Source organism: Clarias gariepinus, chromosome 24, assembly GCF_024256425.1.
Source record: "Clarias gariepinus isolate MV-2021 ecotype Netherlands chromosome 24, CGAR_prim_01v2, whole genome shotgun sequence".
In the NCBI taxonomy this organism is placed as follows: domain Eukaryota; kingdom Metazoa; phylum Chordata; class Actinopteri; order Siluriformes; family Clariidae; genus Clarias; species Clarias gariepinus.
The window spans coordinates 272,501-290,000 of record NC_071123.1 but is presented as its reverse complement, the minus strand read 5'-3'; the positions used below and the strand labels follow the sequence as shown (position 1 = coordinate 290,000).

The window sequence follows — 17,500 nt, the reverse complement described above, 5'->3', positions numbered from 1 at the left end:
AGCTGTCTCTCTCTGCTCACCAACAAGAACAAGGGATTTGTGTGTGTGTATATGTGTGTGTGTGTATATGTGTGTGTGTGTATATGTGTGTGTGTGTGTTTACCTGCTGCGAAGAGACACATGGCGACGGTGCGGTAGTGCTTCCTGTTTGTTCCCCTGCAGAATGAAATCACCATCACGAGAAACGACAGCAGTGTAATCGACGCTCCGGCTAACATTAGCACCAGCGTCGCGATCTGCCAATCTGAGGAAGGGGCAGAGACGAGGGGGCGGGGCATAGTCACTCACTAGTCCCATTAGTCAGTCATGAAACACACTGAAATTACAAACATGCTTTCTTTATATACACAGTAAAAAAAAATACTTAATTCTAATTACCTACTTAAACTCTTTAATGTCTGGAGTCTCCGCCCACTTGGGGTGTGGTTAAACACAAGACATTTATATCATCAAACCGTTTAATCAGATTAAAGTGTAAACGACTGAAACACTGACACAATGTTTAGAATTTTGCAAGTTATTGTCATAAGGAGCGCCAGAGCAGCCGACCAATCAGCGGCCTGGATTTAAACTTCACACATTTTAAACGGTCAGGGTATTAATTGAACCACTCAGCTTCATTTCGAGCTACCTGCTATGCTAACATTGTAATGACGCCATCTCACGAGGGACAGAACCGCGTGAAAATACATACAAATCAGTTAACAGTGTAAAGCACAAAAAAACACTCCAAACAAAAACCTCATTAATAATCCTACGGTATCTCCAAACGGGAGGGTCTTCCTGTGCGTGTCATAAGCACTCTCACTAACTCCTATTTCATTAAGTGATGAGCCGGGGTGTCGCTCATCCTCAGAGCTCAACACAAATGGAAGAAAGAAAACTGAAATCAACGGCGCTCTGTCTAAAAGTCAAACATCAAAGTCATTTAACGGCGTATCAGTCATTAGACTTCAGATGTCATCATTAATATGTATAATTATGCAAATGAGGAGGAAGGTCACTTTCAGCTATTAGCTTTAATTACTAATTAAACTCGCTCCTTAATACGTAATGAACATAGGTTGGGCATCTCAGTGAGAAATAATCATGGATTTGCATATTTAAGTGTAAACAGACGTTATATCAGTGTGTAAGAGCTTTTTATGTTACTTAAAGGTTTATTTTAAATCTTAATTATTTGAGAAATTAAGACCTGCCAAGCGTCAAACACAGGAAGATGTTCTGTTTGGTGAGTCAATCTAAGTAGGCGTGTCTGCCACATGGTGAGGAAACGTGTGTACAGTACCACGCGCGCTGGGACGCCAGCCACAAACTTCTAAACCAATGTTGTTTTCACTGCTGAAAACATCTGCTGGAACGGTGGAGTTTGTGAATGAGGAAAATAGGTTTCATCCCTGTACGTGCGTTTCGAAACAATGCTGATCTACCAAGTGTACAACTAACCTGACAACGTCAGTGAAGTAATAAATAGCCTGAGGAGCTCCGTGGCCATGCTTCTAGCAAGTTTTTGTTCAGACGGATTTTGTCCAGCGCTAGTAAACCACATAGTGAGGAAACGCACAAGAGCGCGCGCTGGAACGCAGATCCAAATCGATCCAGTTAAGATGTGCAGTTCTGGGTGCCGTTTGTTGTTTATTTTATTATTTCATTGTTTATTGTTGGTTTTATTTGAATGTTTTTTTGTGAATCACAATTATGTGTGCTGATTCATCAACAAAAATAAATTCTCAAATAATTCATTGCATTTACAATGAAGATACTCGGTGACCAGAACTGATTGGTTTTCAGTTTGATCAGACACGACCGATCACGCTGGACTTTAACCTGATTCTGTGCACAAACTTTTGAGTGGCGCGACAGAAACACGTTTTTATGGATCGTCCTTTTCAGCCCTTGAATTAGGCTCAAACCCGCCCATTACACACACTTACACCGGTCACAAAACATCCGTGCGGTAGGAGTGAATTATTTGCTAAGTTTATTTAGAAATAATTATTACGGCAGATGGCAGAGATACGCGCTGCTCAGTAACAAGTATGTAAAGTTAGTTTGTAATGTTTAAATGTTGGGCTTGATTTTTAAGTGATAAAGGACGTTATAAAGGACGCACTACATCCAATTTTAATAAGGGATAAAACTTTCAGAGACTAAACTTTTTTTTAAGGTTCTAGATCTTAAAATTGTAACAAAACTTGTAATGTCATGTTAAATTGAGATATTTATAAAAACATGATACAGTGAAACCTTTTTTTTTACGAGCATAATTAGTTCCAGAAGCGGGCTCGTATTCCAAAACATTTGTAAACCAAATTTAATTTTCCCATTGGAACTAACGGAACCTTAAATTATTCGTTCCACAGCCCCAAAAAATAAATACACAAAAATAATTAACACAAAATCTAAAGTAAAAATAAAACAAATTAACCTGCACTTTACCTTTTTTTAAAAAAAAGAAAAATAATCCCGACAGATTAGTGTTTCCGTTTATACACGCAGGCACTGTGTGTGTGTGTGTGTGTGTGTGTGTGTGTGTGTGTGTGTGTGTGTGTGTGTGACCCCCCCCATCCCGTGAGAGAGTGTGTGAACCAGCACGATGTCAAATTACACGCGCACAGTAAACAAAGAAACAGTACACACGCTTACAAACACAAAATAAAAGATGTTTTAGAGGTTGATTGCACCAGTAAAAGACAGTAAGAACCAGCAGGGGAGACGATTACCCACAATTCCGCAGCACAAGAGAGAGAAAAACCGTTGGCTCAGTTGTGATCACGTCACGCTCAGCGTCAAAACAAGAAGCGCATTCGTGATACATGATACTCGGTACTTGTAAACCAAGACATGTTCGTTTTTCAAGTCACAATTTATTAAAAATCTTTGCTCTCTTGCGGAACACTTACAAAACAGGTTTCACTGTACTTATAATAATCAGCAGCGAGGTATCGCGATAATAACGTACTGGTGATCCTAACTGGTTAACTCTGAGACTGTTTTCATACACACTTTTGTTTCTTTAACGTTAACGAGCCAGGGGTCTAAAATGATGTCATGTTCCGTATAAACCTGTGATTATAAATCTTTTAGGACACCGTGAGGCTCGCTGTTCTGCTGCCTTCGCAATGTTATGAATTCTGTAAATAACACACTTTCTACTGATATATTCTTTTATAACAGACCCCTCCTTCCCTCTCTTTCTCTTAGGTTTCTCGCCTCATCTCCCATTTGTGGTATTTTATCTCTCGCAGGCAGAGAAACGCGATACGGCTGCTGCTGAACGCCGGCTCTCCGTCAGCAGCGTGAGGCGCTCTCGAGTTTCACCGCTACGCAGAATAAAACAAACATATCTAACTTTCCTCATATGGCCTCTACACTGTGTTTTTTCACTATAAGAAACATTAAAGCTAAAATATAAAGTGTTTGTGAATGTGATAAATCTATTATTGACATTTATGTGTGTCTCGCTGTAATTACACTTATTAGCGGCTAGCAAAGATAAAGCATAACTAGCTAGTTAGCTAAATAAGCAATGTCAACTTTAGCTAACTAGCATTGCTTAGACATTGTCGGTAATGTTACCTAGCTAGTTTTTTTGGGCGAATGTTAGCTAATTTGCGCTAACGTTAGCTGACTATTACATTAGTTATTGTTAATTTAATTTAAATTGTTAGTGATAATAGTCTGCACACATCATCAGGTGTGTGTGGTGTGTGTGTGTGTGTGTGTGTGTGTGTGTGTGTGTGTGTGTGTGAGAGAGAGAGAGAGAGAGAGAGAGAAAAAGAGAGAGAGAAGAGGTGGAGGTGGAGGTGGAAGAGAATCCTGGGGTCCTGACCTTTCACCCCAAATAATCAAATAATAAAAAAATAATCAAAAAAAGAGAAAGAGAGAGAGAGAGATAGAGAATGAGACAAACACGGGGAGTAAGACAGAAAGACAGACAGACAGAGAGAGAGAGGGATTCAAAAGAAGAGTGAGACAGAAAAAGGTGGGTGAGACAGGTGGGCGATTTGAGTGAAAGACAGACAGACAGAGAGAAAGAGAGAGAGAGAGAGAGAGAGAGAGAGTCAAAATGCAAAATGAGAGCCAGAGGGTATAAGACAGGCAGATAAAATGAGTGAGACAGACAGAGGAGGAAAGTGAGACAAAAAGAGTGAGACAGACATGCTGAGGAAGGTTAGACAGTCACACGGAATAAGTAACACAGGCAGACAGGCAGAGGAAGTCAGACAGACAGAAATATGGAGAAAGTAAGGGGAAAAGGGAGTGAGAGAGTGAGACAGGCTAAAAAGTGAGCGAGACAGGTAGTGGGGTGGAGGGACAGACGGGAGGAGTGAGAGACAGACAGACGGAGGGTCAGTAACAGGGGCTCTATTGTTCTGTGGTGTGTGTAGAAAATTCTCACTGTGTAAATTCTCCACATTTCTGCAGCTGTTTATAGAGCAACACACACACACACACACACACACACACACAATGTAGTCAGACACACAGTAACAGTTCAGTGACCACATTAACACACACACACACCAGTATGAATGTGTGCAGTGTTCAGCTCTGAGTGTAACTTTAGGATCAGTTTACTAAACACACACACACACACACACACACACACACACACAGTCATGACTCACAGGTACATAATGTGTTTAAGTTTGTGAAGTGAAGCTTTGTGTGTGTGTGTGTGTGTGTGTGTGTGTGTCATAAAGAACGTTTTAAGCAAAAATTGAACATCAACTATATACCCATGTGTGTGCGACCATGCTGTGTGTGTGTGTGTGTGTGTGTGTGTGTGTGTGTGTGTGTGTGTTGTAGAACACAGTGGAAATTCCGGTCAGCTCTCTAACATCACCCTGAACTTCACACAGCCTGGTGTTTACTCTCACAGCGGCCATTTTGGAAAGCGCAGTGAGGTGTAACGAGGTTTAATACGTGGGGTTTAAACTGCAAAGACACTCCACTGGGGTCTGGAGAGGTCTCTCTCACACACACACACACACACACACACACACCTCCAGAGCTTTCAGTACAGCGTGTAATCAGTGTGGAGTAAAAACACTTGATTAGATTTATTCACAGGAAAGGAAAAGAAAAACACTGTGAACTAAAATAAACTCTGATATTTAAAGGTTTTTAACATTTAACAGCAGAAGCAGGCGACCGAACGGGTGAAAGTCTGATGGAGATCAGGACTATAGTGAGGACGCCTTATCACCCGAGAGTGTCGACAGTGTGGAGAAGAAGTGAGCGGGCGTACATCGTCACGTGGGATCACGACACCCTCATTGTTTAATCAGACGTCCACTTCCACGGTGTTTAATAAGCGTCTCACTGTAACGAGCACTGTTGATCATCGAACCTTTTTTTACTGGTGGTGTTCCAATACTTCTGGCCCTCAAGAATCCCAGAAAACTGTAAGCGTTGATTAATTTTCTAGCAGATGGTTGACTTTTGAGCGTTTTCTCGGTCGGTGATTGAGGATGTTTCCGTTCCAGACTCTGCCGTTTACTCTCAGGCTCGTAGTGATGAATCCGTGTCTCATCACCAGTAATGATTCCCTATAAGAAACTTCCACCTTCCTCAGTATCGCTCTGAATTTAGTTAGCAGATATCCAAACACTCCTGTTTATGATCTGCTCCAGGTAAATCGTCAGATCACAAAACCCCCCCCCCAGAAAAAACACATCACTACACGCTGCTGTTCTTCCGTGCAAATCACAAGCGGAACGTCCATTTTTGCTCGAACCGCAGTTACAGACGGACTGATGTAATCCGTTCACACACATCTACACGGCAGTGACTGGGGAGAGACAAGAGTCTCGAACGGTAAGCGCTAATAACACAGAGCGGCTAACAGAAGCTTTAATATAACCGGAGTCCGGATCATTTATTTATTTATTTATTTATTTATTTCTGTAATCTGTGGACCTGCGAGTCGCTGCAGCTCAAAAAAACATTAAGTGGACAGGAGTTATGATGATGTACATATGATACTCTCGTGTGTAAGCGTTCTCCTCCTGATCGCTGACGACTTTACAACATTTACAAAACGTTAAAACGCAGTTTTACAAGTTAACACAAAAGTTGCTGAAGACCTGATATACTGTTCTTCTTCTTTGTTTTTTAACAACTGAGAAGAAGAACAGGAGGGTGAGATGCTTACTGTTACATCACTATATGACATAAAGGTCGGTGATGACGCTGCCTACTGTTACTGTTACATTCTCTGTGACACGCCTGTGATGAACCTGGATTAGATTTAGCTTCAGTGCTAAAGAAACAAACATCTGGAGCACACCTGGGTACAGACATACAGACAGACAGACAGACAGACAGAGAGACAGGGGGACAGACAGACAGAGACGGGAACAGACAGACAGGGGGACGGACAAACAGAGAGACAGGGGGACAGACAGAGAGACAGGGGGACAGACAGACAGAGAGACGGGGGGGGCGGGGGGGGGCATGCAGAGAGACGGACAGGTGAACAGACAGGGGGACAGACAGACAGAGAGACAGGGGGACAGACAAAGAGACAGGGGGACAGACAGAAAGACAGGGGGACAGACAGACAGAGAGACGGACAGGTGAACAGACAGGGCGGACAGACAGAGAGACAGCGGGACAGACAGAGAGACAGGGGGACAGACAGACAGGGGGACAGACAGAGAGACAGGGGGACAGACAGACAGAGAGACGGGAACAGACAGACAGGGGGACAGACAGACAGAGAGACAGGGGGACAGACAAAGAGACAGGGGGACAGACAGACAGAGAGACGGACAGGGGGACAGACAGGGGGACAGACAGACAGTACCCCCCCAACCCCCTCCCCTGTAGGCGCGGGTGTGTTTGTGCCCCAGGAGCCCCGGTGTGTGTGTGTGTCCCTCTTACCGGAAGTGAGGGATGACGCGCAGGTCCACGCGGCCCCGGTGTCGGTGCAGGACACCCACAGAGACAGCGCGTGCCCCTCCGCCGTCACCCAGGCGGGACTCACGAGCGCCGCGACGTCCAGACACAGCGCGAGGAGCACGCAAACCAGCGCGAGCAGCTTCAACGGCCGCGCGAATGCGTACATCTCAGTCACAGACATGACGTCACACACCGGACCGGACCGGGTCTACCGCCGCGGATCTCTGACACTTACAGTGAGAAAGTGTGTGTGTGTGTGTGTGTGACTGACTGTCTCTCACACGCACACTGTGTTTGGTGAATAGTTAGGGGGCGTGACTAAAGGGGCGTGGCGGGTAGAATGAGTGAGCGATGAAAGAGTTCGCGCGCCACCGAGCGGCCAATCATGTGTGTGTGTGTGTGTGAGAGAGAGAGGCTGTGGTTGGAGTATTTACTGTTTGGTGATTTAATATGTGTTAAAAATATACTCCACACACTCACAGTATATATAGATACACACACACACACACACACACACACACACACCAATTCCTGAGTAACACACATGAGCCACATTTACACACACACACACACGCGAACATGGTCCGCAGACATTCCTGAGAAAGAACACACACACACACACACACACCTCTGAACTCTGGGTGCCAGAACCATCTGTGACACAGAGAGAGAGAGAGACCTGGAGATCCAGTAACACACACCCTGACCCCTGACCCCTGACTCGTTTACAAAAACAGAATTTTTATTTAAAAATAAAAATAAAGCTGTAACCGATGAAACAGACAGAATGATAACAGGAACAGGAAGTAATGACCATAAAAGGAAACGGTTGGACCATAAAGCCGGACAGAAGGGGTGCGAGGGCTACAAGTGGGAAGTAGGAACTGGGAATTGTGTTATTTTTACCCTCCGTGTGTTTGAGCTATAAACAGTGAAACTGCCATGGATACATCAATAATCTTAACAATGACTGGATCTCAAACACACAGAGTAATAAACAGCATAATTCCGTGATAATTACAGGTTAAACCAAATCTGTACAGTTTGTAGAATCTTTCTGCCTTCAAATTATATTATTGTCTATAAACCTCTGGTGTTAATACAGAAGTCAGTAACACTGTAGAGGATTTCATCTCATTCACAGGAAGTAACTCTCTTGTAACACACACTCACACACTCCGACACAGATGCTGTCCTGCTGAGAAACACACCTTTTCAGTCTCCGAACCTGTTTGCCTGCTACTGTTTCCTTCTGTAATTTTTTTTATTGTTACTATTATTCTTGTATATTTTTGTGTTGTTGTAGGTAAACTGATTTAATTACTCAAGCATGGGGTTTGGTCCAACTGGTTAATCCTGTGTGTGATGGGCTGGAGCTACAATCGGACACTAAAGCTACAACTGGACATGGAGACCTAGTATATCATTCTGGAGGTAATTACATTACACACCTCCATGATGAAAACTAGTCCTGTCTGAAGAGGGCTAATGTATATTGGAACTCATAATTCACTGGAATCAATAATAAAAAATTAATGCACCCATGTAATTCAGATTAGATACAATTCACCTACCACTACAATTTGACCTTGTGTACCCAAAGCAGTGCACCCAATCTGGCAACCCTGCAGGTAGGCCTAATAATTATACACTGCCCAGCCAAGACAAAGTCACCACCTGGATGTAACTAAATGAATAGTTAGAGAACTATTCCATTGGATAATTACTAAAGTGATTAATGTGGTTCTGCTGTAACAAGTTATTTAACCCCAGCTGATGCAGTGAGGAGCTTCTTGTTTATTTCACAACCGTGGCAAAGATGTTACTCTGTTTCAGAAAAGTCAAATTACTGTCCTGCATCATGCATGAAAAAAATAAAACTAAGGAGATTGCTAAAACTACTAAAATTAGGTTAAAAACACGTGATTTAAAACACGGGACTTAAAAGCTTCGCTGAATAAAACCATTTAAAAAAACGACAGTACACAATGCAAAATGCGAAGAGACTTTAAGGGATTGGGACTAAACAGCTGTGTGTCCATAAGAAAACCTCTTATCAGTGATGCTAATATGCAAAAAGGCTTCAGTTTGCTAGGGATCATAAAGATTGGATTTTGGAGTGAAGGAAAAAGGTAATGTGACCTGAAGAGTCCAGACTGAGCGTGTCAGGGTAAGAAGGGAAGCTCATGAAGCGATGCACCCATTAAGCATAGTGTCCACTTTACAAGCCTCTGGAGACAGTGTTATTTAATTCCATTCAATTCAATTTCATTTATACAATTTTATTCATTTTCACACATGGAGTCCGAACTTTAACCCTGCTGAGAATCTTATACCGCTGCATAAAGTCTTCTCAAGTCTTCATCACGAAGATAGGCTTAAGGTTTAAGGTGTAAGGTCTGGACTTCATGTATAAAAATGATGTCTCGTGTTCCCTGAAATGTTTAAGGATATTTAAAAAAAAAAAAAAAAAAAAGCTAATTTTGCCAGAGCAAAAGGCTTAACAACAAAATATTAGAGTGTGTGACTCTTTTTATCTATTATTTTTGCCGGGGTCAGTGCATAAACACAGTGCATCACTCTTTTGTTGCAACAATCGCTCGAATCTGGCAACCCTGATCGTGACGCGCTCTCTCTCTCTCTCACACACACACACACATTACGCATGGACTCAGAGAGGAGGATTAAATCACGGGACTCAAACTTATTTGACGCGCGCATGACATTTTTTTCCAATGCACATGCGATAACTAAAATAAAAACACCATGTGAGCGGAAGTGGATACAAGATTTAATTTAAGCTTTAATTAAAAACACATTGTTGCATTGCTTTGTGTAGTTGAGGCGCGCGCTGTGCTGTTTGGTTTTCTTAATGATGCTCATATGGAGGAAGAGCTTCACCCGTGCATCTTCATCACCTCCACCTTCTCCTCCGGGTCTCCTCCTGGCGCGCAGCTCCACCGTGCGTCCCGCGTGCACCACCAAGCCCCCCGCGGCGCGCGCCGCCCCCCCGCTGCCCAGCCTGCCGCTCTACCTGGGGCTGTTCGCGTGCCTGCTGCTGCTCGTGCTCGCGCTGGTCTTCGTCACGCTGTACCGGATGAAGCACACCGTGGCGCCCGTGCCCTGCTACACCCCTCGCGCGCACACCGACAGTGAGGCGGACACGGAGGCGGAGAGCACCGGGCGGGACACCGAGGACACGCCGTGAGGGACGACCTGGTCTGATACGCGCGCGTGGTGCAGGACAGCGACAAAACAAATAAACAAACACCGCGTTTTTGTAGCGACTGAACTCACCGAGTGACGTCACCGGGAGGTTTCTATGATGTCGTTTTTGTATGAAATGGTTTAAAAAATTGCTCAGTAGTAAATTCGAAAGAGTAAATGTTTATATTTTTTGTTTGTCACATTAAATTATAAATTAACATTAAGTTTAGTGTTAATACAACGGGGCGGGAATTAATATGACGGCGTTTCTGCGCATGCGCGGTTTTTTGCGCTACACTTTATTTTTTAGTTAATAACTAAAATGTCTGGTCATCTATCTGTCCCTTTTTATATTAATTATACTTTATGATAATGGTGTTATAGTAATGTATTATAAGGATAATTATATATATTTTAAGCAGAAATGTAGATTTTTTTGGATGTTAACAATAATTAATTAATTTCATTAAACATCAATAGATTGTGGCGGGAAATATTTTGATGGCGTTACCGCGCATTCCGTTTCCTTTGGGCTGCACTTTATTTTTAGTTTTACCCTGAGTTTATTTAAAAATATTTAGTATTTGCTTGTTTGTTTGCTTGTGTTATATCTGTCTGATCATATATATGTTCTTTTGTGTATTATTATTATTATTATTAATACATTATAATGATGTTATAATCATTTATTATAATGATATTTCTATTTTAAGAATAATTGTATTCATTGCCTTTCAGAATGTTTAATATCTCAGGTTATAGTTTATTATTCAGTGTTTATGAAACTCATTGTAATTTGTTTGTTAATAAACAGTGAGTTTCTCATTAATTACATCTTCAGCAGTGTGTGTGTGTGTTTCCGTTTTTTATTCTGAAGCTGGGTTCTAAGTGAAACCGCAGGCAGAACACTTCCATTTAGAGTTCTGACCTGTGTGTGTGTGTGTGTGGCTCAAACTCAAACATGCTGAAACTAATAGCAAATCATTCACTTTGCATCAACACTATGTAAAACACACTGAGCATTTAAATCAGGTCATTACAACACTCTCTTTCTCACACACATACACACACACACACACACACACAGCCGGATCATGGTTAAGTGCACTTCATGTATGTAATGAGATGCGTGATTAAGGCTGTGTGTGTGTGTGTGTGTAAGAGAGAGAGAGGTGAATATTTGGTGTGTGTTAAAGAGACACATGACTAATGGAGTGACACACAGATGAGACACAGATCTATTTATCTGTCACTACACAAATCTGTCTGATAGATATATAGATCAGTTCTTTTGTTTTTTTCTCTATTTTCTTCTTATTTTTTTTGCTGTCTTATTATCCTGCCTCTTAAGTAGGTGTGTGTGGGTGTGTGTGTGTGTGCACTGTGTAGCAGTGTTTTGTTTTAATGATAATGTACCCCCTCATTTTAGCTTCACTCCTCTATTTTACCTCTCTCTCTCTCTTTCTCTCTCTGTCTCTGTCACACACACAGAGACCTGAAGGTGAGATTGATGATGATGGAGAGTTTTGAGAGAGAAGTAAAAAAGGGGAAGAAAAAGGGAGAGCAGTTAAAAGCAATTAAAGAGGAACAAATTTAATATAAACATAGAAAAAAAAATAAAAAAATAAAAAGAGAGTACACGGATGAAAGTAAAAGAGAAGAGAAAGTACAGATACAGAAAAAAAATGAAAAAGTAATAAACAGTGTAAGCACCCCCCCCCCAACCCCCATTTTTTTTCTTGCCTTTTTTTTCTTGCCTTTTTTTTTCTCTGTTCCTGCTCTCTCTCCCTGACAGTCCCACTACAGGCCACAAGAGGGCAGCATCATGTCAGCGTTAATCTCTGGCTTCTTGGTCTATGTTTGTGTTTTGTAATCTATTTATGTGATCGTGTGTGTGTGTGTGTGTGTGTGTGTGTGTGTGTGTGTGCTTTTTCATGTGTGCGTGTGTGTGTAATGTTTCCTCACCTGCACGTTTCTCACCATATCCAGTGTTGTGCAAGGCCACGGTGCTAACCGCTACTCCCCTGTGCCACCACAATTTCAATCAAGTTGAAGTAATATTGTGTGTGTGTGTGTGTGTGTGTGTGTGTGTGTGTGTGTGTAAACGCAACTCACTACACAAAAGCTAGAGCGAAGAAAAACCAACAAAAAGACATTCAGAGATTTGCAACTCCAAAACCACCCACCGGAGACCTGCAGCAGATGTATACTAATGTGGGGAATGTATAAAGGATATCAGGAATAGCACAGTCAGTCACTCAAAAATAAACCACAGCGTGGTGTGAGACGCCTTGGCGTGAAGCTCAGAGCGACTGCTCCAGGCAGTTCTAAGTGAAAAGTGAGGTTTAAGAAACTTTTTTTTTCTTCAGCTGGAACTCCTTGCTCTTGCTCTGAGCTTCTCAAACATCAGCAGTTGGGTTTGAGCTCACAACATGGCAGCTTATTGAGATGATAATTATTTCACGTTTCTGGTTTATATAACACAGCGGAGACAGGGGGAAATGCCACTGTAGCTCTGTAACAGTAATTTCCAACCAAACTCATACAGTGAATCCGGAAAGTATTCACAGCGCATCAAAGATCACAAACCCAGCATGAAGTCAAAGGAGTTGTCTGTAGACCTCCGAGACAGGATTGTCTCCAGGCACAAATCTGGGGAAGGTTACAGAAGAATCTCTGCTGCTTTGAAGGTCCCAATGAGCACAGTGGCCTCCATCATCCGTAAGTAGAAGAAGTTCGAAACCACCAGGACTCTTCCTAGAGCTGGCCGGCCATCTAAACTGAGCGATCGGGGGAGAAGGGCTTTAGTCAGGGAGGTGACCAAGAACCTGATGGTCACTCTGTCAGAGCTCCAGAGGTTCTTTGTGGAAAGAGGAGAACCTTCCATAAGGACAACCATCTCTGCAGCAATCCACCAATCGGGCCTATATGGTAGAGTGGCCAGACTCCTCAGTAAAAGGCACATGGCAGCCCGCCTGGAGTTTGCCAGACCATGGAAAACAAAATTCTCAGGTCTGATGAGACTCTCTGGCCACTCTATCATATATTGCAAATTTGCAAAAATCTCAAGTAAACTTTTTTTCATGTTGTCATTCTGGGGTGTCGTGTGTAGAATTCTGAGGAAAAAATGAATGTAATCCATTTTAAAATAAGGCTGTGACATAACAAAATGTGAAAAAGGCGATGCACTGTGAATACTTTCCCATGCACTGTAACAACCTTCCCAAACCAGTGCAGTGAAGTGAAAGTCGAACTGGACCAGTTGAATAACTGCTGGTGATGTTTCACTTTCAGTGGATTCAGTTCCTCTAAGCACATGAGGGAGCGATTCCTTTCAATCTTCAGCAACATCCTAATGATTCTTGCTTCACATTTTATTAGTTTATAGTTAAGGTTTATCCTCTGAGAGACGAGTTCCTGTTTTTAATTTTATTATTCTCTCACGATACGCCTAAAAAGACTTAAGTATAAGTTACCTCTGCATGTTAGAAAGTGCTGACACTGGAGACTCCTTTCGTAAAACGTCCCACAATAACATCACGTCACACCCAGAAAACTTGACCACATCAGCAATAATCTGCTTCCCTTTGTCAAACAGTAACATGTTTATTTTATGATTTCTGAGATAACATGTAGACTGTGGACGAGTCTCTGCTATAAAAACGCTAGCGTATTAAAGCAAGCGCTTTTCTACAAGAACCAGGAAACGGGCAGGAAAAATCTCTATAGACCCCTCACACCCAGGACACAACCTCTTTCACCTTCTCACGTCTGACAGGCGTTACAGAACTTTGCACACCAAAACTGTTAGACACAGGAACAGTTTTTTTCTGCAAGCAATCACCCTAATAAACAGTTGAACTGTCTATATGCAATCTGCTCTCTGAAGTTTTTTAAACTAAATTCTTACAACCGTCTTTAAACCATTGTTATTTGCACAAATGGAATATCTAGTACTGTACTGTATACATGTCACAGAAGACATGCAGCAGACCATGCCTCCAACAAACCGAAAGCAATATTTATTTATATTGTAGATAGTATTTATTTTTTGGGGCTGTGGAATGAATAATTTGAGTTTCCATTATTTCTTATTGGAAAATTTATTTTTTTTTGTACGAGTGTTTTGGAATATTCAATTCAATTAAATTTTCATTATATAGTGCAATTCTCATTGTCGCAAAGCAGCTTTACACAATCGAAAGAATTATTTAAGTTTGTATGAAATGTGAATGTGTATGAATCAAAATGGTCAGTTTGTCCCTGGTGAGCAAGCCGCGGGCGACAGTGGCAAGGAAAAACTCCCTGAGATGGTAATAGGAAGAAACCTTGAGAGGAACCAGACTCAACAGGGAACCCATCCTCATCTGGGTGATAACAGAGGGCAGGAATTAATCAAATTCAAATTCTAATTTTATTTGTCACATACACAGTCATACACAGTACGAAATGTAGTGAAATGCTTACACGACCGCCAGTGACCTTAAAAAGAGAATTAAAGCTTATAATAAGTAATAAATATGAATAAAAAAAATACGATAGAAAATTTAAATAAAAATAAAAATAAAATTTAACTAGGAAAAATAGAACTAAAAATAGAAACTGAAAATAGAAAATAGAAATATGCTGTACGAAAATAAAAATATACTGTACAGATAGAAATATAATGGTGTGCAAATATGCATAGAAAAAGTGTCTTTGTGCAATGGTCCAGAATGTAAACGTAACCATGTAGTGTAGATGTGATCTGTGTGTAAGATGTGATAGTGTAATCTGCATTTATACAGTGTGTTAGGTGGGAGGCAGTTCAGCTATAATAGCTGATGTTAATTGATGTTAATATGGAGTCCAGGTAGTTATTGAAGACCCAGGTAGACTTGTAGAAAATTCCAGTCTTGAACTATCGAGCAACTGCAGCCAAGTCAAGTCCTCAGAGAAACAGCTGTCAACACCAGTCGAGGCCAGAACCGTCTTCATGGTAGAGTGAAACCGTTCCCAGACACCGGACGGATCCCAAAGAGACACACGGGGCATCCATGTGACGAGATCTCCAACCAGAAGCGGGGCACCAGGATGGGTCAGACAGGTCCGGAGGGCAGAGGGAGTCTGGATCACTGGCAGCTCAGGAACGACATGTGTAGCTCGACAGAGAGAGGGGGAGAGAGAGTGGAAGGGGAACAAAAGAGGGGAGAGCAGAATAGGAGACAACAGTTAGGTATGGTCACAGTCACACAATGTATAATGTGAATGTATATTAACTGTAGAGTGCAAGCAGAGACTCCGGCAGGACTAACTATGACATCATAACTAAAAGGGAGAGCCAGAAGGAAACACAAGCATGAGGGCTTCCTGAAATATAAAACAACCAATCACCTCACCGTCAACAAACCTGAGTGATCAATGAGAGTTGGGAGGACAGCATCTAAACATACCAGTTCACCATAATACTCTACGTCCATGAGTCCCCCAGATCTGCTCCTTTACCTAAGGCTAATCTATTTATAAAAATGCTTGATTAAATAAATAGGTTTTTAGCCTGGACTTAAACACTGAGACTGTGTCTGAGTCCCGAACACTATTTGGAAGACTATTCCATAACTTTGGGGCTTTGTAAGAAAAAGCTCTGCCCCCAGCTGTAGTTTTCGTAATACGCGGTACTGATAAGCAGCCTGCATCCTTTGATCGAAGTAGGCGTGGCGGATCGTAAGACACTAGCAGTTCGCTCAGATACTGCGGCGCGAGACCATTTAATGCTTTATATGTCAAGAGTAGTATTTTAAAATCAATGCGAAATTTCATGGGGAACCAATGATAAGATAGGGGTAATGTGCCCGTATCTTCTGGTTCTAGTGAGGACTCTCGCTGCTACATTCTGGACTAGCTGAAGTCTGGACCTAGCTGAACAACCAGACAGTAAGGCATTACAATAGTCCAACCTAGAGGTGATAAAAGCATGAAATAGTTTTTCTGCATCATTTAGCGACAATATATTTCTTATCTTGGCAATATTTCCGAGATGAAAGAATGCTATCCTGGTAATATTATCTACATTCAAATGAAAGGCTGGAATCAATAATCACACCAAGGTATTTTACTGTTGTACATGATGGAACAGAAAGGCCATTTAAAATCACAGTGTGATCAGAAAGCTTACTTCTAGCTAAATGCTGTCCTATGACTAGAACTTCTGTCTTACCAGGAGTAAGCAGACGGAGGTTAATTAGCATCCAATCTCTTATGTCCTGCACACATTGCTCAACTTTAGTAAGCTGGTTTATCTTATCCGGTTTTGCTGAGACATATAACTGTGTGTCATCAGCAAAACAATGGAAACTAATACCATGTTTACGGATTATGTTGCCCAGAAGAAGCATGTAAAGGGAAAAAAGCAGTGGGCCTAAAACTGAACCCTGTGGAACACCAAACTCCACTAGAGAACATGCAAAATAATCACCATTTAAGTCTACATACTGATAACGATCAGTTAAATAGGATCTGAGCCAGGAGAGGGCTGTACCCTTAATTCCTACTACATTTTCTAATCTGTGAAGAAGAATACTATGATCAATGGTGTCAAAAGCTGCACTGAGGTCGAGTAATACAAGCATGGTTACACAACCCTGATCAGAGGCCAATAGGAGGTCATTTACTACTTTAACGAGTGCTGTCTCTGTGCTGTGATGAGGCCTAAATCCTGACTGATACAGTTCATGTATGCTGTTTCTATGTAGATATGAGCATAGCTGCTTCGCTATAAATATGAGCCCGCTTCCTGAACGAATTGTGCTCGTAATCCAAGGTTCCACTGTACTTGCTACTTTGCACTAGCTAGTATAGTATACAGTATGTGACACACACACACACAGGGCTACTTACTCTACTTTACAATTACTTTATGTACACTTTTTGTATGCCTGCACATACTCACATGGATCCCGATGTTATTTTATTTGTAATAACTTGACAATACACATTGTGTACACACACACACACACACACACAAACACACACACACACACCTAACAGCTGAAGCAAACAAATGAATAAAAGATAAACATGTGGCAGATCAGTGTAGAATAGATACTAAGAGCCAAACGAGGAAGAGTGTGATATGCTGAGAGCAGGAAATCAATCCAATAGCTCGAGTAGTGTGTGCTTAATCAGTGCTAAATCATTAGCATCATTAATTAAATGTGTTTAGTACAGGAGCATAGGGAGGGCGTGGCGTATCAGCAGGTAAGGGTGGGTTTGTCCACCAGAGGGCGCGTCTGTCTCACACTGTGTGGACTCTTCAGGTCTTTTGTTAAAAACACAACACGAGACAATAATGAACGTGAGTGACGTAAACACACACACACACACACACACACTTCAAATGTGCCTT

General features: G+C 41.8%; 1 protein-coding gene across 1 annotated transcript in view; it reads right to left on the bottom strand.

Annotated features, from left to right (window-relative positions):
* LOC128511983 (transmembrane protein 47-like) overlaps positions 1 to 7,182 on the bottom strand; it is a 10,446-nt gene extending 3,264 nt beyond the window's left edge. Inside the window, exons 1-2 of the mRNA XM_053485048.1 lie at positions 6,892 to 7,182; positions 104 to 244 (exon numbers count right to left, since the gene is read on the bottom strand). Coding sequence (XP_053341023.1) covers positions 104 to 244; positions 6,892 to 7,090 — 340 coding nt within the window. The 5' untranslated portion in view covers positions 7,091 to 7,182. The remainder of the gene's footprint in view (positions 1 to 103; positions 245 to 6,891) is intronic.
* Between the last annotated feature and the right edge of the window lie 10,318 nt (positions 7,183 to 17,500).